This window comes from Neolamprologus multifasciatus, chromosome 10 (assembly GCF_963576455.1).
Source record: "Neolamprologus multifasciatus chromosome 10, fNeoMul1.2, whole genome shotgun sequence".
Classification (NCBI taxonomy): domain Eukaryota; kingdom Metazoa; phylum Chordata; class Actinopteri; order Cichliformes; family Cichlidae; genus Neolamprologus; species Neolamprologus multifasciatus.
The window spans coordinates 13,318,198-13,344,401 of record NC_140448.1 but is presented as its reverse complement, the minus strand read 5'-3'; the positions used below and the strand labels follow the sequence as shown (position 1 = coordinate 13,344,401).

General features: G+C 42.0%; 1 protein-coding gene across 1 annotated transcript in view; it reads left to right on the top strand.

The window, feature by feature from the left end:
• Positions 1-24,370, top strand: part of ephb4a (eph receptor B4a) — a 40,503-nt gene extending 16,133 nt beyond the window's left edge. The window contains 18 exon segments of the mRNA XM_085174345.1: positions 5,552-5,622; positions 9,103-9,384; positions 12,114-12,392; positions 12,394-12,505; positions 15,166-15,318; positions 17,250-17,585; positions 17,668-17,792; positions 18,150-18,318; positions 18,649-18,748; positions 19,818-19,882; positions 20,035-20,148; positions 20,588-20,767; positions 20,770-20,834; positions 20,944-21,159; positions 21,556-21,705; positions 22,845-23,038; positions 23,583-23,741; positions 23,855-24,370. Of these exon segments, the coding sequence (XP_085030471.1) occupies positions 5,552-5,622; positions 9,103-9,384; positions 12,114-12,392; positions 12,394-12,505; positions 15,166-15,318; positions 17,250-17,585; positions 17,668-17,792; positions 18,150-18,318; positions 18,649-18,748; positions 19,818-19,882; positions 20,035-20,148; positions 20,588-20,767; positions 20,770-20,834; positions 20,944-21,159; positions 21,556-21,705; positions 22,845-23,038; positions 23,583-23,741; positions 23,855-23,963 (2,879 nt within the window). The 3' untranslated portion in view covers positions 23,964-24,370.
• Positions 24,371-26,204: the final 1,834 nt, after the last annotated feature.

The window sequence follows — 26,204 nt, the reverse complement described above, 5'->3', positions numbered from 1 at the left end:
TGAGCTTTAAGTTCAAAGGGATTATTTGCACATATGTTGAACTTACTATTTAAAACATAATAGTTACATACTAAAGTCACGTCCCTTTTTCTTCTCAATATGATGCATGACCTGTTGCATATGCAGTGCTGATGACAAGTGATGCCATGTCCTTGCTTTTATATGCAGGTGGAAGGCAGTAAGAAAGATTTGACTAATTTGCGTGTACAGCAGGGAGAGTGCTGCGGCGAGAGTGGGATCGAGAAGAGTGAAAATTCTGTGTTTGAGTGTGTGTGTTGGCCACAGAGAAAATGTATTAAATTAGCTGGAGAGAGAATGTGAGTGGTGGTGGGCGTGATTGAGTGATCAGTGAAATCATTATGGGAAAAAACAAAGAAACAAAGAGTGACCTGTTATGGATGAAACAGTTTATTTTTATTTCATAATAGTATTGTTATTGTGTTACTCATTTATTGTAAGTTATGTTTGGTGTTGCGCATATGCGTGTTTAGAATAGGTTTATTCAAAGGTACATTATGTAAGATTGTTAGTTTCAAAATAATTGAGCACTGAGATTTAAGAACTTAATTACAGTATAGATAATGTATATAATTTGCCTTCTTTATGCATCCTCTCACAGAGTGACTGTGTCGTGTCTTCAGCTCAAACTTCACTGGGTGTTTTAGCCCTTAACCATGAGTAACCAGAGGTTGTGGCTAAATCACTGCCCAACAGCTCCAGGCTTCTAACCCCCCTCCTCCCTTTTATACCCGAGCCAACAAGAGGCTCTTTCTGCTGCTTCCCCAGTCCTGTACACAGCTGTTTTCCTGCTTGTTCCCTGAAACTCCAACTGTAGTGTGCGACTGTGCTGGGAAACCTCTACACTCCACTTTTACAGGAAACAGCCATACTTAACACCTTTTCTCTCCACACTCCTGGATGAGGTTATGGTATTTTAGATTTGTCCTTTTTATGAGACTCATCACAGCCGTTTTCCCATGGCCACAGTGGTATTTGACTTCTGGTGCTGTCTCCGCCGGTGTTGTTTGAGCAATTCTTCTCATTAGTCATATTTCAGTCCTGCCCATTACCATTGTGTCTCGCCTTTCAAGCTTCTCGTCTTCTCCCACTTTCAGGAGACTCTGGGGGTATTATTCTGTTTTGTAATCGGTAACATGTTGCGGTGCCCTCTTGCACGTAGCGTACATCAGGTTTCTAGCCTTAACCACCCATGCCAGACTTTTCAGCCGTCTTTCACTTGTCTTTCCAGCATCACCAATCAAAATCATTCTTGTTTGCCATCCAGTCTCTTCCTGGATGTCACTGGTTACCAGAGTTTACTTGCTGAATACGATGCCACAACTGCAGATACTCTATAGGGTAACAGTGACCTTCCACCTGAATCTGCTGTGTAGAGCAGCTTTGACGTATTGATAGCTCCCCTTTTAACTTTCTTCTGATTGGCTTCACCTGGCAAACAGAAGGTTTAAAAAGCAGCTAGGTGGTGCTTCTGTAACTAATCTCTACTCTGTCTCTCTGTGTCACTACAGAGTCAGAGAAAGAAGTAGGACTTCTCAGAGATATTTTTTTTTTTTATAAAGATAACAATGCCGATCTGATTAACAGTCACTGGCATGTTCTTTCAGCAGAGCATTTCTTCTTGCACTTATGCTTTGTCACACCCTGCTTATAATGCCCCTCCCCTGCCCAATGGCATCAGGCAAGGCAGACGAGTGGAGACTGTGTAGCTTCTCTGGCAGATCACCATATAGGTTAGTTGTATGATGATTCCTATTCTCTAGCACCACCAGGTTACACTTAAACACCGGTTGTTTAAAATTAAAGAAAAGATTTAGCACAACCTAGCATTTGGATACCAAGTGTTACTGAATAGCTGCAACCCCTTTATACAGTAAGGTATTCTAAATATTGCTCCCTTAATAATATAATCGCAATCACCGCCCAATTAAAGTGTTAAGGTCATCTATTCAACTGCTCGTTAATGCAAATATGTAATCATCCAGTCTAATGACTGCATATTTATGCATTTAGGTATGTAGACGTGGTCCAGAGAACCTGCTGAAGTTCAAACTGAACATTTAAATTGGGAAAGAAGATGATTTAACTGACTTTGAATGTGGCCATGGTTTTTTGCTGCAAGATTCGCTGGTCTGCGTATTTTAGAAACTGCTGTTCTACTGGGATTTTCCTGCACAACCATCTCTAGGGTTTACAGTGAACGGTCAGAAAAAGAAGAAAATATCCAGTGAGCAGCATTTCCCGTGGATGAAAATGTTAGAGGTCAGAGGAGAATGGCCACGCTGCTTCCAGCTGATAGAAAGGCGACAGTAACTCAAATAATCACTCGCTACAACCAAGGAATACAGAAGAGCATCTCTGAATGCACAAGTCATTGAACATGGAATCAGATGGGTGCCATTCCTGTTAGCTAAGAGCAGAAAACTGAGAATACATTTCACACAAACTCACCAGAGTTGAACAATGAAGACTGGAAAAACAGTGCCCAATCTAATGAGTGTCCATTTCTGCTGCAATGATCAGACGGTAGGGTGTGGGGGATACTTTCTTAGCATACCTGGGGCACCTTAGTATCAGTTGGGTATTGTTCAAATCCCACAGCCAACCTGAGTGTTGTTGCAGACCATGTCCATCCCTTTATGACCACAGTGTACCATCTTCTGATGACTGCTTCGAGCAGGATAATGACAAAGCGATCATCAAGGGCGATCGTGGCTCAAAGACTTCGCTGTTTGTCTTGTAACCGGAAGGTTGCCGGTTTGAGCCCCGGCTCGGACATTCTCGGTCGTTGTGTCCTTCGGCAAGACACTTCACCTGTCGCCTACTGGTGATGGCCAGAGGGGCCGATGGCACGATATGGCAGTCTGTCAGTCTGCCCCAGGGCAACTGTGGCTACAACTGTAGCTCGTCTGCACCAGTGTGTGAATGTGAGAGTGAATGAATAATTGTAAAGCGCTTTGAGGGCCCTGAAAAGCGCTATATAAATGCAATCTATAATTATTATTATTATTATTATTATTATTATTATTAAAGCTTAAATCGTCTCAACACAGTCACCAGATCTCAATCTAGTAGAGCACCTGTGGGATCTGGTGGGACAGGAGATTTACATCGTGGATGTGCAGTCACCAAATCTCCAGCAACTGTGTGATTCTGTCATGAATCTGTGCCGCAGAAATTAATGGCAGTTGTCTGGATTTATAGGACATGAAGACTTGGTGAGCTAGAGTTGTAGCGCTTGACACAACAGGAGCCAGATTCAGCTTTACCTCAGAATATTTTTGCACCTTCATGTGTATTTCACTGGGATGTGGGCTGGTAAGTGGTAAATGCGATTGCCTCTCACTTCACACAGGATCACAGAGATTAGTAACTGTAGGCGTTGGAGTTATTTTTGTAAAATACTACAAGTGCTGGTGTTTTGCAAAATATATTCAAAGAGCACGAGGAGTCCATGACAGCCTTGATGTCCTCGTAATGTTCGGTGTTAAAGGTTTCCCCAAACACCCTCTTATCCTGTACACAATCTTTCACAGGCAACACAATATCTACAACATCCACAGAAAATGAAAGTAACTGAGAGAGCAATATTAGGATTACACTGCGAGGATGAATTTTCATAATTTTGGCAGCAATATTTATCACACTGACACTGCTAGTCATCAGTCTGGGGATGGTGGTGTGAGAAATGGTATTAGATGTAAGTATTTTTCTTTACTTAGGGCTTGAGCTAATGAGTGTTTTTATTATTGATTAGCCTCCTTTCTTTTTTTTTTTAAATAAATGCCCAGCACTGTTTTGTTTTCTTTTTTCTTTTCAGAGCCTAGTCAAATCTTCATATAGTTCTCACATTTTTGCTTAAACTTATCTGATGATAAAATTGCTGGCAATTCATCATAATTAACCACTGTGTTTTACAAGCTGAAAGTTGTAGAGGAAAGAGAGAAATCATTTCTACTCTTGATGTTTTGTAGTGTGTTTTGTGTAGTTTAAAAGAAAATGCCTTTAATAAGCCACTATTAAACTTCAATGGCTGAAGTCATTATTGAAGCAATAAAATAAGCCCCATTGAAGAACTCCGGGCTTTAGATAAATGCAGATGGAATCACAGAGTTTGTGTTTAATGCCGGATGCGTGATTGTATGACACACGTACGCAGCAGATGTTTTGAAAAACAAAGCAACATGTTGAAGCGAGTAGGCGGTGGAAACGCATCTTAAACAACTGAGAAAAGCAACACGTTGTCCTCATTGAGAATTCAGAGTAATTGTTTAGTTTCTGAATGAGCTGTTCAGCGGAGTTTGTCAGCTCGAGGTAAACAAACGGGCAGCAATGCGAGGCAAGATATTGATATGTTATTAAAATTAAAATTTTATTTGAAAGTATGGATTTCTGAGGAATTCGAGCACTGCTTTATTATTTATGTGAAGGATATTGATCTAATGGGAAAACGTTTGAGTGCAAAAATCGAAACGTGGGGGAAAAATAAAGCACAAAAAGTGGAGATCAGGGGCAGATGAAGCGTTGTTGTATTTGTCTGTGTGTGCAGAGGGTGTACTGCGGCATTATGGCATGCTGACTTAACTGTCGAGCCTTATATTGGAAGCCTAATTCAACAAAGCACCTTACAAACCCCAATGAAAAACCTCCTGCAGAAACCCCCATTTCCTCCAGCATCCATTTTCATGGAAATGCTCCTTGGTTTGTAGCCACATTAAATCTGTTTATTCGTAAAACCAAACTGCGCAACCCTTTTGGGATGAGCTTCTGTGGGGAACAGGTAGGGCACTAAAAGCCACTCTGTGACAGAAACCGCATCCCATCAGTGTAAATATGATTCGGAGCCTGCTAATGCAGCTAAAGGGGGGAGGGAAAAAAAAGATGTCCTCACATCAAAAGAAGTCCCTGCACCCAAACTAAACTGTGCTTCCAGTTGCACGCAGTTCAGGTCTCGGATTTTATTGGGTTACTGAATCATAGCAGAAGTCCTCAGATTGTTTGTGAGCTGGCAGCCTAACCCTCAAAAGATTACAAAAAATCAATTCTATTGTAATCACAGATTTTGACTGGAAGGGCTTAAATCTTGGTGTGCCTGTGCACACGCCTGTGCGTGCGCGCGTGTGCGTATCTGTGTAAGTCTGTTCGATTCTGCTGTTCTACTTGTCCCTGCTCTCCCTGGACAAAAGCAGACTCCTTTTTTTTGAGCAGGTTCAGTTCAACCACAGGCGTGGCGTGTCGCTGGGAACTGGGGGGAAATGGGGGGGGGAATAAAAACAAACATGAGAGGAAAGACAATTTTAGAGTAGTGGGAATGTTTCTGTGGATGTAATTGACTGGTGAAACCTCATCTTCTATCCTAATCCCAGCATAAGCCATAGCTGATACTTTGCAGAGCGCTTGGGACTCAAAATATGTTCTCTCTGTGATTTTTAGATTCGATTGTGTGTTTTCTGAATGTAAATGAGCCTTATACGTGTCGTTTTTACATTTCCTGCTGTGAGTGGTGATATATATTTTTTTATCTCTTCTGCAGAGGTCCTGATGAACACTAAGACAGAGACTTCAGATCTCAAATGGACCGTCTTCTCCCATGCCAAGCCACAGGTATGTAACCTCAGCTTCACTGTGTTATCTGTATTCCTGCCACAGAGCCTAGTGGTGACTGGGGATTTTTGGCCTCCAGCTGTTCCTTTGTTACTTTGGCTATAAAAGATTTCCTTATATGGCAGGTAACTGACAGAGTAAAAGAAACACCAGAGTGAATGTGGGATTTAAAGTGTATTGAAAGCAGATGCTTTGATAGATCTCATCAACCTTGGAGTCGAAGTCACAGGCTGCTCGCAATTTTTGGTCCTGCAGCCAGAAAAAGACATATTTGTAATTTGATCAGCTGAGTAGTGGTTGCTAAGGTATTTCTGCCAGCAGCGTCTGTGACCAGAACTGCTCAACTTGCCGATTGCCTTGGAAGGAAAATGGTCCCAGTGATGGCTGTAGGAGGATTTCTGGTGCTGGACTGAAATACTCAACAAATGTGTCTGTGCTTTTGATTAAGATGCAAGGCTGAAGCAGGCAGACTGTCTCTAAATAGCCTGCACAGCATTTATTATTTGAAGCAGTTTATCAAAAGCTCTGTGTTGTCAGAAGAGTGGCCGGGTTTGTGTTTTTAAGCATTACCTTGGCACAAAAGAGTATAAAACCGTGATTTAGTCAATGATGACAAGCAGCGGTGGGGAGATGCCACGAGCTGTCTGCTTCAAAAAGTGCAGACATAAAAGGGATACTGTATTATTCTTTATTTTTAGGATTAAAGGATTATGATACCCTTGTAGGAGATATTTGTGGCAACTTACAACCCAGTCAGATAAAATGTTCTGGCTTCTCAATTTCAAAAATACTTGAATGTCACTGTTGCATTAATAATTCATGAGGAAGCCAAATAAAGCTAATATTCATATTAAACCTTTTGGTGTAATGATGCGAGTGTGACAATTGTTTTAATGAAACAGGGATGTGCTTCCGACTAAATCTGTCACAGTTTGACCCTGTTGCATATTAACACACATCTATGGGCCTCCATCACACAGACACGCACATTTGAAGGTAGTGCCATTGCGCTCTTTGTGCAGAGAGCATGGCTCCCAGTTTTTGAACTTTTGATTAGTTGTGCATCCAAAACTTGACTGTCCTGAAACGACTCACAATCTTATTCATGAATCACTTGCCCTTTCTCACATATTAAGTGTATGCAAAGCTTTATTTTCATTTAATTTCATTCCGAGCAGGAGCACAATGCACTGCACAAAGCATAAGCTCCTTCAGAGTGTGTATCACCAAACTATATAGATGCTGTAAACCGAAAATGTACGTAAGAACGATGAAAACCAAAAGTCAGTACAAGGAGTAAGGTGAAAAAAAAGTAATAATTATGATCGTTTGTTGTCCAGTTAGAGTAATAAAGACCTTCAAGATGAAGTCCACAAACAGTCAGAAATAAAGTAAAATGATCATTAAAGCCAAACAGCATGGATAAGCAGGACAGGTTTTAGTTTATTTAGGTTTTAATTATTTCTACAATTAAATCACTGATGATTTACTAGGTTTTTACAGTCTGCCTTAGCCAGCATCAGATGCATTCTCATTACTACATATTCAGTGGCCAATTCATTAGTTACCAGGTTGGACCCCTTACACCTTCGTGACTGACTTGAACGCGTGGCATAGATTCAGAGTGGCACAGATTTGTTGAACAGCAGTTTCTAAAATACTCAGACCAGCCCATCTGGCAGCAACAACCATACCACATTCAAAGTCACTTACATCACCTTCTTTCCCCTTTTTAATGCTCACTTTGAACTTCAGCAGGTTCTCTGGACCACGTCTACATGCCTAAATGCATAAAGATGCCATCATTACACTGGATGATTACATATTTGCATTAACGAGCAGTTGAATAGATGTGTGGGAAAAATCCCAATTGAGCAGCAATCCATCTGACAAGAACAGCCATGCAACATTCAAAGTCACTCGAATCACTTTTCTTCCTCATTCTGATGCTTGTTTTGAACTCCAGCAGGTTGTCTTGACCATGTCTAGTTGCTTAAATACAGACATTTGTTTGGCTGACTAGATACCTCATGAAGACATGTGCCTAATGAAATTGCCAGTGTTTGTATATGTATAGTATTCGTCTAAGTTGGATTGGCCATGTGTGCTACCTACTGACTGCGACTCCACCAGAGGTTTACCTGGACCATTCTCACATAGGTGCAGTTAGACATGAACACACACTTTATGCTAAATAGCTGGCAAATCAAAGAACATTTATTGTCCAATCTGACTGCGTTAGACATTTGCTCTCTACGTGTCTAGTAAAGTTCAGCTTGCAGGGCATGCGTGAAAATGGCTCTAAACAACAAGGCAAATCAATGATTGTAAAAGATTGTTGAAATGTCATCAGTGCCGGATGTACGTCGTAAATGTCATCCGCTGTGATGTCGAGACTTCAGTACTGTTAAATACAGAAGGTGTGACTTGCTGCCAAAGAGATGTAATTATTTTTTTCAGTAGGTAATCTATATCTTGTAAAAAGTATTAGATTACTTAAGTAACACTATATGCTTTTTTTTTTTTTTTTTAAAGTCCCATTTATGTAACTGCACTTTGTCTATGTACTTGTAGCTCATTCTCTCATTTGCCTTCAAGTCACACTTCTCTTTGAATGGTTTTTGTCAAATCCAGATGAGTCCTCACAGATTCGGTGCATCTTCATCACAGAAAACATTTTGTTCACAGACACATGTGCTGCCAAAGTCCACGGTATTTATTTTTTTGGGATTAGAAGGGAAATTCTTCTTTCCAGCGTCTCAAACCTGGCTCTCGGTGCTCTGCTGCACTGTAATTCATTCACACCACAATTCTGCCTCACTCAACACATCATCTGCAAATGGATTTTTAAAGATTTACATATTTACATAACCGAATTTCTGAGCCTCAAGTTCAGCAAATCTGCTAAATTCTGCCCCGAGTATGTTAATTTCTTGCTTGTTTCCCGCTCTTGGGAACATAGTGATGGTGAACATTTTGCTGTTGACTCAGAAGTCAAACATTAAAGCATTTTTCTGTTGCATTTTGCTGCCCAACAAATGTAGATTTCTGTGCAGGTTTTTTTTACTTTGCTCATATTTGCGATATCCCCTCTTTATTCTTGTGTTTTAGGCTATAAATGTGTTTGAAAGGTGAAAGCTTTGTCTGTTGCAGATGCTGTTTGCAGAAGTGTGCTTTGTTTGACAAGTGAGACTTGTATTCCCACTAGCTGTGCTGGAGCTCAGTGGGAGGAATGATTTAACAACCCAGATTCAAATTTGGGCTGGATTAAAATCCACAGTGGGCCAGATCTGTCCCACGGGCCTCTGACAGGTGCAGAAGGCCAACAAAAGATTGTAACATTATTATGATGAATAGGATTTTTAATGTGACCAATTATATAAATACCCCAGTGAAAGTCTTTATAGGTGAAGTAAATCTACTCAGTGCTCACAAGTTATCTGGGTCAATCTGACAGCGCTTTGTTCTCTCTGCTCTCAGTGGGAGGAAGTAAGCGGTTTAGATGAGGAGAACAACAGCGTAAGGATCAATCAGATTTGCCAAACGGACAGTTCATCCAGCCACTGGCTGCGCAGTGGCTACATCCAGCGACGGGGAGCGTCTCAGGTGTACGTGGAACTGCGATTCACCATGATGGAGTGCTCTTCCAGGAGCACACACCACCGTAGCTGTAAGGAGACCTTCAACCTCTACTACTACGAGGCAGACTCCAACGAAGCCACTGCTACGAACCCACCCTGGATGGAGAACCCCTACATCAAGGTACCCAGCCCATTACATTATAAAAAATAATGCAGGTTTCTTTTCTGTTGGCTAGTCTGATAAATATTATAGGAGCTAATTCGTTGTGTAATTGTTTGAGAAAATCAATTGAATTGAATTCTCATGGTATTGCCACTTGGCTTGTAAGACTGTTGTATTATTATGTCTTGCTCAGGAGGAACATTTTTATATTTGACAGCGTAATAAACTGCAGGGCTTATCTTGATTTTCGATCAGTCTGCCTATTATTTCCACAATTAATCGATTGATTCCACTGTGGTGGCTCTAATTTGCTTTGCTTTACCCAAAAGTATAAACAAGTGATGTATATCAAGAAAAATGGGGGGAAAACTGCCTGAAATGGTTGTGTCTGAAATTGTACTCTTAAAAAACAAAACAAAAAAAAAGCAAATCAATGGAAAAAAAAGTTCTGTCACAATGAGGGAACTCGAAGCTCCAAATCTAAAGGTTGCCAAGCAGTGAGGACCTGAGAAAAATAAGTTATTGAGTAGCTGTGTGTATTGCTACCAGTGAAAGTCTGTTGCATTGAATTTGACGACTCACAAATACCCTCATAAACTGGATAAAAAAAGCTGTGCATGATGTCCAAGTCATTGTTGGGGAAAAAACTTAAATGATGAAACCATTAACAATAAGTATTCTTCCCTTTCACTTTTGCAGAATTATTTATAAGCTCACCATGTTCTTGTTTTCTTGACAAACAACTGTTTTTGAAGCCTCATAAGGCGCATGTGTGTACAGCATGCAGTACTGTGAAAAAGTCTACCAAGTCTCACTTCTTTATATAGGATATATGAAGCATATAGGGTAAATGGTATGGCGATTGACTGAAATGTCTGCAAACAAACATGGTATATAAACAGAGTTTGAAGATGTCTGAATAGCTTGAAACTCAATATTTGATGTGACCATCTTCATTCTTCTACACAGCCTGAACTCTCTTAGACAAGCTTGCCTGTAAGTTCTTTAGATGTCTGCAAGAATAGCTTTCCAGGCCTCTTGAAGGACATTCAAAACTCTTCTTCAGATGTTGGCTGCCTTTTTTGTCCATTTTCTGTAAAAATGATCCAAAATTTGCTTTATTAATGTTGAGATCCAGGCTCTGGTGAGACCAATCCAGGACTGATAGTGTTCCATTGTGTGTGTGTTTTCATTCAGGTATGATTTTACTGCATTGGCAGTGTTTTTGGAATCACTGTCGTGCTGAAAAATGAAGCCGATGCCAAGCAGATTATAGCTGCATTGTGCATCATAATCTGATGGTACTTTTCTGTGTTCATGATTCCATCAATTTTGACAAGATCTCCACTGGCAAACTATGACAGATCCTCCATCGTGTTTGACAGATGGCTGTAGACACTCATTGCTGTAGCTCTCTCCTGAACTTCTCTGCACATATTTGATAATGGTTTGAAACCAAAAATGTCAAAAATCTCGATCCATCACTCTGTAAGTCAGTTATTGTGTAATTTAGCATACCACAACATTTTTCCTGCCACTTCCCATTTCTTAAGATGGCCTTTCTGATGAGGCTTCAGTTGGCCAGATGCATCTGCCAGGTCCTGTGTCAGGTCTTTGCTGGACTTTTTGCTATTTCTTAAGGACATGGCTATCATATAGTGCCCATCTGTTTGGTTTTTAGGTCTGCGACTTATTCTTGTGTCCTCCACATGCCATTTTTTTCCTCATTTTTCTTTTAGGACAACACTGCACTCCAAGTTATGCCAAGTTTTTTGGTTTACAGCTCTTTGTGAATCACCTTGTTGGTGCAAAAATAATATTTTATGCCTGTTAAACTGTTATTTTTTATTCCTTTGTTAGTGTGAAGTAGCTTAAAAACACTTATCTGAAAATGTCTAGGTATTAGGACTGGACTAAAATGAGTAAAAAACAGACATCTCAAAAGAAAAACCTTTAAAAGACCTTCTTCAGACCACTTTAAAAAGTTACAAGAAAGTCTGGCTCCTTGGAAGCAGGCTCAAGTCTTTTGCACAGTACTGTACACGTTTGTGACGGATTTCTTTCCCCCTCAGTGTGCAGCTTTTCATACAGATTCAAAACAAGTTTGCAGAGACCAAGATTTGTTTTAAATGTCAGTTTCACAACATCGTCAATGTTCGGGACTTTTTTAATGTTCCAATCATGTTCTCGCCTCTTGGGAGCAAGCACTGCTTTAAAACCCCCCTTGTCAGTGCGTTCAATCTGTTTCACAGCCTGAATCTTTTCGTAATGTTTATCTTCTGGGTTTCATTTTCCAAACACATAGCTTAGGAATGCAGCGCAGTCAATCTAATTGTCAAACCTTAGTTGTGGCCGTGTCCTTGAACACAACACCAACAGTGGCGTCAAAATAGTCCTGCTTCTCAACTTCATTACACCTAATAATGTAACTTTGACAGAAAAATAAAAGTGATGAAATGTTTGCCGTGATGAATTGCCTTTCTCTCCAGCAAGTTTCTGTCCCTGCAAGTTAAGGTTCAAAGCACACTGTAATAAATGGGAAACAATGGCTGCAGAAAGGCAGTGAATCAATGTAAAAATCACAGTGGTATGCTTTGTAAAATTTTCAGTAATATGAAGCATATGTAATTTTTCTAGTTAATTGGGCTAAACATGCAAAACAATCAGTTTGATCCTTTTCATGGCTGAACAGTGCGTGCAGGAATCTGGATATTACATAAGGTCTTTTCTCTTTCTCCCTGTCTTAGGTGGACACAGTGGCTGCAGACTTTTCTACTAAGGAAGGACGGGAGAAGAAATTGAACGTGAAGACCTTGAGGACTCGGCCTCTTAATAAGAGAGGCTTTTACTTGGCCTTTCAGGCTCAGGGTGCCTGCATGGCTCTGCTGTCTGTCAGGGTCTTCTTCAAGAAGTGTCCTCCCCTGGTCAGTGCTCTTTCCTCTTTCCCTGAGACTATACCGCGTACTCTTGTGCAAGAGGCACAGGGTGTGTGTGTGGAGCACGCAGCTCAGCAAGGTCCCCGTACCTCGGCCACCTAAGCTCTTCTGCGGGGAGGATGGCCAGTGGGTGGGCCAGCCAACAACCTCATGTGCATGCGTACCAGATTTGAACCAGCTGAGGGGTACAACGAGATGCACAGGTAACGAAGGAGGCAAGGTTAAGCCAAATAAAACTGACATGCGTGCATGTATGCATATAGACTACACCCATATAGGCAACAGGGCAGGCAGACTAAACAAGAACACAATAGTAAGGCGAGGGTGGCGGGGAGTTCACTGAGGGTTGAAGTGTTTGAGAGGAAATGAGAGACCGAGGAAGTTAATGAGGCAGGGGAATGGCTGTGACACAGAGGGGACAGAAAGAGAGGTCAGGTGGAGCAGCACTTATCTCTGAAAGGAAGAGCAGGGTCAAAGGCTTACTGCTGCGACAACTCCTGGCTCAGCCGAGATAGAAGGAGCGCAGGAGGACTGCAGAGGTGAGGGAAGAGAGGGAGGGGAGGTGGTGCTCGGGGTAAAGATCATAACACTTTGAGAACATCAAAGCAAAGCAGACAAAAAAAGAAGGAAGATGCAGGATGATTCTCTCAGGAGCCGTGCAGCAGCTCTGCCTAATGAGTCCAATTAACAAGCCTCGCGCATGGACTACCCCCACACACGCGCACAGACTCGCCGCATCGCAGCGACACAGATAAATGGCGAGCACTAAAACACAGAAACAAAAGGAGAAATGCCACATTTCCCAGGGAAACGCCTGGTTTCATCTGTCTGTGTTTGAAGGTAGGCTGTAGTTTGATCTCCGTGGGTGGTATAATGATTTTTCATAACAAAAAAATAATTTCCGACATTTTGCTCCTGGTGAGGTGGCATTTTCCAGCGTTCTGTCACAGAAGAGAGTTGCAAGGCAAAACATTCACAAGGCCATAAAGGGAAATTGCCTTGCAGAAAAGACCGGACAGTTAATTTGCTTGGGAGGCTGGTCATTTCGGAAAAATGAAATTGACGCCAGGGTTTAAAATTAAAATTCATTTTGCTGTAGACTATACATATATTTTCTGGGACAAACACGAGCATTTAAATATAAAAGTTATGAATGCTGTCAAGTTGATTTAGTGTTTCTTCTAAGTATGGTTAGAATATTTAAACCAGGTCTCTGAAATGAACTACTATAAGACCATAAATACTGCTCTGGGGGAGGGGTATATTTCCCCTCATGTTTATTGTTTATTGATTGATTGATTAGCATTCAAATATCTCAGTGAAGACAGAACAAAGATTTACCACAAAGCAAGAAAGCATGAGACAAGGCTAATCAAAAGGTATTGGCTGAAGCATTTGCTTATTACGCCAACCTTTTTAACAAAAGATCTTTTAGCATGCAGCTCCTGTACACAGGGCTCGAAGCAAATAATAAAATTCAATTCAATTCAATTTCATTTATATAGCGCCAAATCACAACAAATGTCGCCTCAAGGCGCTTCATAGATACAGAGAGAAAAGCCCAACAATCATATGACCCCCTATGTGGCTTTATTATTGTTAGACAAGTACATTATAAAGATTCAAAACTAAATAGGTTAGAACTAGCCCCTAATCTACTCCAAAAAAGATTCATTTCTATTTCAAAAGCTTTGTTTCGTTCAGAAAAAAAATGCCAGAACCTGAATACTGACTTATCTTAATGTGAACTGCTGCAAGTGCTAAACAATCTTACAGATTGAATTCACTGAAAAGTTGCACAGTAATCGATAGCGACGGCTCCTGTAATCACAAAGTGTTATTTGTGTCATCTTGTGGGAGCTCGAAAGCACCGAGGTTACAGCCGCCTCTCACATGTGGCAAATTCCTTGCGGTAAATGTCAGTCAGGAACGATCAGCGAGAGCGTGACCCTGTGAAATGTGTCAGTTTTTCGCTGCAGCGATGCTCCCGCTCGGTGTGAAAGTTTCTTGTTGTATTTCTCTCGCTCAGCAGCTGCGTATCAGCCGCCCAGACTGAACGCAGAAAGTAAACACGTTTGCTGCCACTGTGTGCGGTATTAGCAGGGTGACGGCTTATTACACATTCACATGTTAGAACAAGCGCTGGATCGGGCTTTGCTGGTGAGCAGAAGCTGAGGTGTGCACGGTTTCAGACCATGTAGTGGCTGCAGCTAATGACTGTTGTCATTCTTAATTTCTACGTGTATTTATTTTCTTTGATCGATTGATGGTTTAGTCTGAAACGTCAGACGTGGTGATGTTTACTGCGATATGAAGTGAAGAAAAACAGGAGCGGTGTTGTAGATTTGGTCAAAATTGTGCTTAATTGTTTTTCCATTGCTCGACTAATTGATTGTTCAGCCAATCCTTTCAGCATGAGTTCAGACTCCGTTCACGGTGTCCTTACATCTTACTGCTGCTGGTTTGGGCTTTACAAAAAGAGACCTGGAACAATGTTTGAATCAATAAGCGATGACAGTTTTTTCATAAGGACCACCACATGTCTGGTCTCATTATCCAGATATGGCCAGGTAAACTCAATGATAAGCAGCATGTCAGTCACAGGCAGTTTTTTTTTTCCTCCACTAAATTGACTATTAGTGTCAGTCTCATTACTGTGATTGTCTCAGTTTATAGCCCTCATTACATGCTTCTGTCTGTCAATCTGTAACCATCTGGCATCTAAGCACGCCGAAATAAAGGATTTATTTGCAAATTGAGTTTGACCCAGGCCTATATGGGACACAGTGAAGGCATTATGCAATGTACTGTTGTATTTAATGCTAATGTGCCTTTATTTGTTCTCACATCTTGTCCTCTTCAGCGTGTCCTGTGGGCCAGTTTAAGTCAGGCATAGAGGGACAGTGCAGAGGCTGCCCAGGATTCAGCCAAGCCACCAACAGGGGGGCGTCAATGTGTGAATGTCGCCCTGGGTACCTACGTGCCGAATCAGACACTCCTGACACACCGTGCACTAGTAAGTAAAACAGTGCTTAATCCACATGCAAATATGGAGGTGCTAAGCAACACTCTTTACTGTCTCCTCCTCTCTTTTTTTGTCTCCCTCTGACACCTCTGATGCTACTTCTCTGTTTTTTCCCTCCGGTGTCATTTAGCCAGGGTCCGCTGAGCTGCTTTGTGGCTTTTGTCTCACGGCTGGGCATTGAGATGCATGTCCTTTGTGACAGGTTGTTGGTGAGGGTGGGAGGGTAGGGCTTTCTGTCCAAAGTGAAGTAGGCATTGATGGTCTCAAGTGACACATCCATGCGGATTGAGGAATTTCAATTCAGGCTCATTTTGGGTGTGTGTGAATGGGAAGGGGGGTCTTTAATTAGGTGCGCTCTCTCGGAAGGGCCACAAAGCTGATGTGAAACAATGTGACACTCCGCATCAGGCTGTTGACTGTGGCTGTTACCCCTGCAGGTGTGACATAAATACCAACTGGAATTCACATCCACCAATTTTATTTTTTACTGATAACTTTAATTACAAAGACTTATCTTAATAATGGATCTCTTTAAGAAGCTAATTTCTATTATGTATTCTGTTGTTGTATCAGATTGCCTGAGCAGTTCGGCATGTAACGTTATTTTCAATTTGTATGCAAAATTTTAAACCAGCCGAGCCACCTGAAATTCACGCCAGACCTTTTCCCTCCTGAAAATAGGTTTACGTATTTACATTTTTGTGACAGGCATGGTGGTTTTTAATTAAGCGCATTGTGATTGCCAGGACTTAAAAATGCGTCACCTCCAAAAATCCCCTGTTGCCAAATGCTGAATTCAGAATTCATACTCGCCCAGATTGAGCGCGATGTTACTCCACTCGGGTCTCCAATAAGAACACCATTAGCACTTAAGTTAGCTGCAGGCTCAGTGACAAAGCTCTCTCTCCTTGGCAGGAACAGAAACTCATTCACAGTGCCTGAGTGGTCTTGCTGTTTAGTTATGCTTGGCTTGAGGCAATAGCTATCTTCTTACAATTTTCAGGCGGTGATCATTATCATCCAGTTTTAGACAAACGTAATTGCACCAGTTAAATCCAGCAGCACATATGCTCCCACTGTGACGCAAAGCCACTGCAAGAGCATTGTTCTGCTTCGTGACTACATGTGCGGGCTGAGTAAAATGACTTCAGCTTATATCAGAAATCATAAAGAAACAATATGTGTGGGTCATGGAAAAGTAAAACAGTGGCAAAATGGCACGGCGGAGATCAACACGGAACTTTCATATATTGTAATTTCACCGAGGCAACTTTCCACAGGGGAAAAAACATGAAGTACGATTCAATATTTTTTCCCATATAACTTGATAATATTGAAGAACAGCTACTGGTGCTCTCTGAAGGTACTTTATCATAGCAAAAACAAAAAAATCATAACAGGTGATGCTGCTATATTGATATTGCTTAAACAGTCTTAAGAGGTTTAGAAAATGCTGCCTTTGGGATCAGGAAAAGGCCAGATTGAACGGAATAGTTTGACATTTTGCGATATTTGAGTTTGATCGGATTAATGTGTAATTCTGTCATGTATATATGATGCTCCAGTTCTGAAAGAGAGTCATGTTCGGTGGTTTATGAAATCCCGAACATGCAACATGCAGGTCTGACCAACCATGAATCCTGCTTTTATGGTTAAGTCAAGCTAAGTGGATGCTGCCTGCAGCAAGAGATTTACTCATAATCAAATTTAACAACATCATTTGTTGTATTTTGTTTTAGTGTATATTACCTATAAGTAAAAGCATTATAGGTAAGCACATACAAGAAAGTTTTATTAATTTTCTCATTCAGCTCTTTTTTTAAGCAGATTGGTTCACATACAGGAACTTGGATGACTGCCAGTTTGCAGTATTTTTTAAATATGGAAAAAGCGTGCTATTTTAACTATTTCTCTCACTGTAGGAACTCCCTCAGCCCCTCGCGGCATAATCCGTAAGGTCAACTTCACCACAGTCACTCTGGATTGGAATGAGCCGCTGGACAGCGGCGGCAGAAACGACCTGAGCTACGCCGTCAGGTGCTCTCTGTGCAGGCCACCAAAGGAAGGGTGCCTCCCCTGCGGAGACGGCGTCAGTTACCGGCCTGCGAAAGACGGCCTGTTGGGTCACAGGGTAGAGGTGTGGGGCCTGCTGCCACACACAACGTATACGTTCACTATTCAGGCACTTAACGGGGTGTCTCAGCTCAGCGAGAAGGAGCCTGCCAGCGAAAGTGTCAACATTACTACAAGCCATGACGGTAAGAGCTGCAGGAGGATGGGTGGAAAGGTATAAATAGTCCGAATTTCACTGTATTTATAATTCTGCTGCCATCTGTGCAGTGCCGCCACTGGTGTCTGTGATTCGGAAGAGCGACTCCACAGAGAGCAGTCTGACTCTGCACTGGTCGGCCCCGACTCAGCCACACTACACCATCCTGCAGTATGAGCTGCGCTACTGTGAGAAGGTAAGAGCTCCCTGACGACATCCCGAACTGTCCGTTCAGATAGATGATCTATTTTTTTTTTTTTACAGGCTCATGAGAAGAAAGCACTCTCAGTGCAGATGTAGTTAAAGGGTCACGGCACGTGGCTTAGACAATGTGGATCTGTGAAGAAGCTCTCTAAATTGTGCAGTATACACTTTAACAATTGTTTAACACTTAAGATATTAGTATCATTTGTCATGTTTTTTTTTATTATTATTATCTGATGTAATTGAAGTTAGTGTTCAGTTCAGGACAGTTTGACTAATTAACTAGCTTGACATCATCATCTGTTCTTCTTTCACTATTGCGTTGGACTCATTCTTTTTTTGCTTTTAGAAGGAGCAGCGTAGCGAGGATCAGTGCCACTCCATACAGAGTAACAGAAACCAGGCTGTACTGACAGATCTCCGCCGGGCTAGTCAGTATGAAGTGCAGGTCCGGGCACGTACCCAGGCCGGCTACGGCAGTTTCAGTCCACCAACCATTTTCCGCACGCTGCCCGATGGTAAGAGGAGGTCTTGTTTTCTCTTGAAGAAGAGCCACACACACACACACATTATTCTTTTTTTTCTTATTTAAAAGAATCATTTCCAATGGGGGTGTGACAGACATTTATCCCTGCATAATCAATCCCTGCACAGTTTCTTTTATGAATTTATCATCTGCATCTTTGTTGACTCTCTTTAATAACCTAAATTCCTGCCCCCCCACCCCCACCTTTCTTTACTACCTATGTAAACCTCCTTTCATGGCTTCTGTCGTTGTGTTGCTCTAACTCTCTCACTTTCTGTCTGCTATTTTCTTGTCTCTCTCTTTTGTTTGCCGTCTCTCCCAGGACGTGACTCTGGCTCCGAGTTCTTGGTACCTGGCATCTTTATCGCTGTCGGGATGCTGCTGCTTGTCACTTTCGTCTTTGTGGCCGCCTACTGCATACGGTTGAGAACGGAGAAAGGGAAATAGGCACAGGAAAACAAGATAGATTTGCAAGTGAAAGAAGCTCGCGGAATAACAGGAAATGGAGCGAAAAGGATAGAAATCAAAAACCAATAACAAACGTGACCCAATTTTACAGTTTTGCACTGCTTTGTTCTTTTGTTTATACAAATCATATCTTATCAACGGTGGTTTTGCACTCTGTTACCCACACCTTTTCTTTTTTTTCTTCCCCCTCTGTGAAGCAGTTCAGACACAAAGCAAGGCTCATGATTTCTTTTGCTTACACAGCTAAAAGCTATCCTGCTCATTAGAACATTTTCCTTAGGCTTCATTGTTTGAGTAAATAATGTCGGATGGCATCACGAGGAAAAAGAGAGGGAGAAGGTGCGTGCATTTGTGTGTGAGAAGGATGACGATAGAGGTAGAGGGCAGGGAAAGACAGGATGCAGGCGTCCCAACCCTGTTTCCACAGGACAGAACAATAGCTGTGACCTTGTGACACGCGCACACACACACACGCACACACACAAACCAGTGAGTGAGGCCCAGATCTGCCACTAACTGAGGGTGGTGCATTATTGCTATTTTAGGCTTCTGAGGTGGGAGAGAGAAATGGAGGAAGGCAGCGATCCAGTAGCTACAGGGTTGTTACTGTACTGTAGGGATGAGTTTGCACCAGCAGAATTATAATGGAGCCGCTTGCGTAAAAGAGCAGAACCATATGGGTTGTCTCAGGTATTCAGCACCACCACAAGTCACTGTGTATTGCGTGTTTACTGCACGGACAAAACTGTCCACAACAAGGCGGTGTTGGCTTCTCAAACCATAACAGTTATGATGTATTTTTAAGAGTGCATGTGGCTGAAGTGACCTCTGACCCGTGATAGCTCTGTTATGTGTTGTGCTGTTCTTATTGCATCTGAACAGTTGGTTGATGTGCATTACATTGGGTTGATAAAGCATTAGGAACACTTGTCCAAAAAAAGTGAAATAAAACATCAATTCCTCAGAGAACTGCGCTGCGATCCTAATCTTGTTTCATTTATACTGATCTCTTTGTACCTGCAGCCGGCACAGCCGAATAAAGGATCCGGAGCTGAGTGACAAAAACAGCCAGTACCTCATTGGCCAAGGTAACACATCAAGGACATGCACGCTGAACCACAGCTCTGATTTACAATTCATTCACGTCGGGGAAATCATTTTTAATGTGACCAGGCTCTCTGTCGCTCATGGTTCTGTAACATTCCTGCTCCCACGCTTCTGTTTGTCTCCCCTCTCAAAGGGGTCAAGGTTTATATCGACCCTTTCACCTATGAAGACCCTAATGAGGCAGTGAGAGAATTTGCCAAGGAAATCGATGTTTCCTTTGTCAAGATTGAGGAGGTCATTGGTGCTGGTAAGCCCATCCGTATGCTTTTCCTGTGATTAATAAATCTGTAAACTTTGCCCTGGTCCAGTCTTTCTGAGGACTTGCAGACTGCACAGGTTGCGTTTTGTTGTGATGTGTTGTTTTTATTTTTAGCATATTGTTCTCTGTCAAAATAACCTTATTAAAAAAATACCTAATTACTAAATTAAATAGATTCAGTGACATTTAAAACGATTGCCCGGATTCTTCTTTATCACTCAAAATTCAATTTGGCTGCAGAAAAAACACAATTAACTGATAAATATGTTCCCAATATTGGTGGCCCTCATTCAAACCAAAGGGCACTGCTAGCTGCGAGCAAGCGTTGCGTTTGTTAAATGTAACAGTTGTCTTCATAATGAGGTAAACTCATGCTGGGGAGGAAAAAACGGCCATAATAGTGTGTTTACGTGTCTGTGTGCTGCAGGCGAGTTTGGGGAGGTGTGTCGAGGACGGCTGAAGATACCAGGAAAAAAGGAAAACTACGTTGCAATTAAAACTCTAAAGGGTGGCTACACCGACAAGCAGAGACGGGACTTCCTGTCTGAGGCGTCTATCATGGGACAGTTCCAACACCCCAACATTATCCATCTGGAGGGAATCATTACAGCAGCTGTCCAGTCATGATCCTGACAGAGTATATGGAGAACGGCGCTCTGGACTCTTTTCTACGGGTCAGTATGAGTCGGACAAACCAACGCCAAAGCACGCTTCTCTCAAAACACTGAAACACACCGTAGTGCCGCTCATTCTCAAACTGAACTGGTTCTGTCCTCTCCGTAGCTGAACGACAGCCAGTTCACACCCATCCAGCTGGTTGGTATGCTGCGTGGCATTGCCTCTGGCATGAAGTACCTGGCAGAGATGAGCTACGTCCACCGAGACCTGGCTGCCCGCAACATCCTGATCAACAGCAACCTGGTGTGTAAGGTGTCTGACTTTGGCTTGTCACGCTTCCTTCAGGAGAACTCCTCTGACCCGACCTACACCAGCTCTCTGGTGAGACAACAGCCATCCTCAGTTAATGCTTAAGGAGAAAAGTCTGTCATTCATTTCATACAAAGTATTCTAGTAGGATGGAAATCATAGAAATGATCCCAATATGTTAATTTTAAGCTCTAGCACAGACATCAGGACACTGATTATCAGCAATAGTGATTATCAGTGTGATTTCTGCACTACAATTAGTTATCAGTTAGATTTTTAAGATTTAAATAAATGCATAAATAAATAGCAGACAGTTTTATTTATCCACATGCTTTTCATCTCTTGAAATATTATGTTGATCATAAAACATTTTTAACTTTAACTTTGGATTTTAACTACCTTCAGTTTCCTCCCCAGCTGAAGCTACGTGAAGTTTCTGCATCACTCACTGTTTACCTTTCTGTGTAGGGAGGTAAGATCCCAATCCGCTGGACAGCACCGGAGGCAATAGCCTTCAGAAAGTTTACCTCAGCCTCAGATGTGTGGAGCTACGGCATCGTCATGTGGGAGGTCATGTCTTTTGGAGAAAGACCGTACTGGGACATGAGCAACCAGGATGTAAGTTGAAGCAAGAAAAGCCTTGCTGGGCTGTTTCTTAGGTTTTTGGAAGGACTTTTCAGGTTTTGTTAGCCGAGTTTTTCCAGTCATTTCAAAACACTTGGAACTAGGTGATCAGTAGGGATGGGTATTGATAGGATTTTCACGATTCCGATTCCATTTTCGATTCTGTTTAACGATTCGATTCTTTATCGATTCTCTTATCGATTCTTTTTTTAAAAAAAGGAGAACACTAAGTTCGATTAGCTTAGAACTTTGTTTTATATCTTCTCTTCGAACAAGATAGAAATTTAGGAGTAACATGTCCTTACAAACCCAACAGTGACATCTTAAGAGATCCACAGCCTACGGCTCTTCAATGGGGCATCACAGGGTCCCCAGGAAAAAAAATTGTAAATGTAAAATAATAAAATAAATATTCTTTTGTAGCAATAACAAAGTATAACATAAATTATTCTGTTGCAATTGTCCCTGCCTACAATTAAACACATTCACTTACCAAAAATCGGGGGCATCTGCTGTGGCAAATGGGTGCAAGCCTTTGACCACAAACTTAGTCACTGCTCGGTGACATTCGTCTATCCTGGCCTGAAAGGAGACGCTACCGGTAGACTGCAGCGAGAACTGCCAGCATCTGAGCCAGACTGACTCTGTCTGTGTCTCTCATCATGGTCACCTAAATGCACAGTAATGGCAGGTTTTGTAATAAGGCAGATCGCGCTAACATAATATGCACTGTTAGTTGATTATTTACCTGCCGCATTAACGGGAGAGGACGTGCAAACGTTACCGTTGCTGCTGGGTTGAGATTCGCGAGTCCGGAGCGGAATTAAAAACATGAAATATCTACTTTGCAAGTTGCCCCGTTGTCATCCGTTCTCGTAAAGTATAATCAAACTTTTGGCCGCCGTGTTTCCTGCCAGGTAAATGACGCTCCGCAACGTGGTGACGTCATTCAGGGCGACTGGAATCGATAAGGGAATCATTTGCAAAAATGGCAAACAATTCCAAGGTATTGAAACAGTGGGAACCGGTTCTCAACAAGAACCGGGTTTCGATACCCATCCCTAGTGATCAGTGAAGTGTTTTAAATCTTGACTGTGATCATTAAACTCATGTTTAATGCATGTTTCCGTCAGGTGATCAATGCCATAGAGCAGGACTACCGCCTGCCCCCGCCGCCTGACTGCCCCACCCACCTGCACCAACTGATGTTGGACTGCTGGCAGAAGGACCGGTCAGCACGACCTCGCTTTGCAGAGCTCGTTAGCGCTTTGGACAAACTCATCCGCAATCCTGCGTCGCTGAAAATAGTGGCTCAAGAAGGAGCAGGGTGAGAGTGCTGATGTGTTTTTACAGTTGGATCAGTGAGGTTTTGGACCACCACGGTGGATGTTAAACCTAAACAAACAAAATGCGATTAAAGTGAAGCTTTTAATTCAAGATGTTTAACAAAAGTTTTGCATTAATTGTTCAGGAATTTCCTGTTTATATGTAGTTTAAATGTATTGACCTTAATGTACGCACAGCAAAAATCAAGCATGTCTTCACAATGTCTTATTCTTAGTGTCCATTTAAAGCCCTGACAGTGACAGGGCAGGCATTAGCCTCCTGCTGCCCAATCTTGTGCACCACCTCGGTGTCCTGCTGTGACCTGTCAGCCACTTGCTGTTCCCATTTCCCTGTCTCAACATTCTGCCTGTCGGCTAGTTATATACAGCTAAGGACACTCCACCCCTGACAAATCCCATTGTTTGTCCCTGTCAGTCACTCAGTTCGACTTGTCACCTGGAATGTTGCTGCAGGACATGTATAAGCTCCTCACTGAGGTTTTGGTGACGGTGAATGTAAGTTATTCCTTTGTTTCTGGCCCCTAGGCCGTCCTACCCCCTGCTGGACCAGCGTGCACCTTTAGCTCTCCCGCCGTGTGCTTCGGTGGGGGATTGGCTTAGGGCCATCAAGATGGAGCGTTACGAAGACAGTTTCCTTCAGGCTGGCTTCAACTCAGTGGACCAGCTGGCCCAGATCACCACACAGTTAGTTCATATTCCCATTTTTTTTTGTTTTTCTGCTCACTTATTTTATCCAAGTAAAAAATAGTTTAGGAATTTTTGTCTCTAATTGGTTCATTTTTTTTAAATTTCTGTAGGGATCTGCTGCACATGGGTGTGACTTTGGCTGGCCATCAGAGGAAAATCCTTTCCAGCATCCAGACAATGACCTTTCAAAACAAGAGCACTGCAACTGTGACCTTCTAGCTGACCTGCCTCTTATTCTGGACATGACACCAGCACACAGGTGCTGCCAAGTACTGAGAGCACTCTGGATCCTCTTTCTGTGAGCCACTTTGAACACGGACCCGTAAAAGGGATTGGCGACTTTATTCGTGACCAGAAAAAAATAGGGAGAAAAAACTATGGTGTGAACTGTTGTGCAGAGATTGGCAGGTCTCTGCCACACAGAAGGACCAGGTGATGAAGCTGTGCGGACTGACTGCTTCTTTATTTTTTTGTTCTTTTGTTTTTTGCAGTTTGTGGTCAGTGCTTTTACATCCACCCAAGATTTGGACTCAGTACATGTGGTGAACAAAGAGGAACAGCAGACCAGAGTTTACACAGTTCTGTATTGTCATGTCATTACAAAAAAACAAAACAAAACAACAAAACCCAAACTGGTTTGTTGTCCTAAAATGTCACTTTGATCTTTCACAAAAGGAGACAAAAAAGACGAGAAGAAATGCCAAGATTTTTAGTTTTCGTATTGTTGTGTAATTATGAATGGGAACCGCTCTCGATGCCGACTACGTTACTTCAGAGACACCTTTCACATCAAAACGTGAACATTTTAATGTGAGATTTTACATTTTGTTGTTCTTTCTCCCCCATTTGATTTCAATATTACCTCCTCTTTACTCAGGTGTGATGTGTAATACAGACTTTGGAGAGCGCTGTACTTGCTCTAATCAGACTCCTGATCTTCCTCAAGTCTGGCTCTCACTTTGCCAGCTCAGCAACATGTGAGAAGGAAGGCACAGAGACATATCAGCACTTTTGTCATTTCAGAGTGAATCGTAATCTTCAGTAACTCCACGTGTTTCTCATGGAGTGTGGTTGGTTATTTCTAACGCTGGTCTTTCTGCTGGCAGCTCAGTTTTATTATAGTCGAGCTGAACAAAGACCAAGTGGACTGAGAGACCACGGAAAACTGTAGAATTGGTTTTCTTTATAGATAATAACCAAGGACGCAGTCTGGCCTCAAACTTGTTTTTTCTTGATTATAACTGATACATTTTTAATTATCGTATTCTGTATTCTCCATTTTCCAGTGCCATTCATTTGTCTTTGTGAACTAAAATGCCATTTTTATAAAGCAGAAGCCTTTCACGAGTGATTCAGTTCTGTCTCATTTGAATGCACCTTAAAGGGTAACTGAGTAAAATGTGTCTGCTTTTGCTCTGAAGCGATACAAAAAGAGGTTCCTAACAAAAAGCACGAAAAACAATACATGAACTTAAATTAACACTCTAGCTTGTAGCCACTTTGGTTGATTTCACCGGCAGTTTCGCTCTGCAAAACTAGTGATTCTCAGAGCTGTTGTCTTATTAGCAGGGCAGCACCTCTCACTTTGCCGGATGTAATATCAGTAAAACATTTCTGCACTTGCACTAAAATGATTCCCTAAAATTTTGGAAGAGGAAACAAAGCACGGCTACCAACTGAGCCAGTCTGCTCAGCGCAGTGTTTTTGCGTTTCTCAGAAAACTGCCTCACATACAAATATACAGTTAGCAGGCTCGCTGTATCTGTTGCTTTCACTGTGCAATATTATTGTTACTCATGACCTGCTCACAATACTTACTGTTTGCAAACGCAGAAGACGTGTCCTTTGGGCAGAGTTGAACTTCCAGCAGAAAGTGCCTGTGCTCCAGGAGCGTATCTTTGCATACTTTGTCCATATGAAGGCAAACAAATCTCTTGACACATACAAGTTTGCACTTTTCAATCTTATCCAGGACCTGCCAGGATTTGCTGACTGATTGTTGTGCACTACCTACAGCTGGAAGCAAGGACATATGATGGAACAAAGCCTGGACTCTATGGATACATGGATGCCTCCCCTGTCAGATATCCTCTGCCACCACAATGTAGCAACATTAACAAGTAGTCCAAAGGCTTTGCTCAGTTTGTCTTCAGTGGGTGTAAAATAAATGTCACATCACTCATATAACATCAAATACTCCGTTCACTAAATATTTGTAGAATATCTGTTTACAAGCAGTTTAAGTTACTTCCATGCTACTTTAGCTAACGCACTGATGTCGCTGACATAGTATCTACAGCACTGAAAACTCGATGGGTAAAGATTCCTTATCAGGCTAAACCCAGAAACATTGGCTGATATCATTTGGAGTGTAATGCAGAATGATTTCATGCAGTCCGGTCTGTCCATTACGCAGCTTGTAACCATAAACGTCTGCATTTTGCTTCAAAGGCGTGTCTT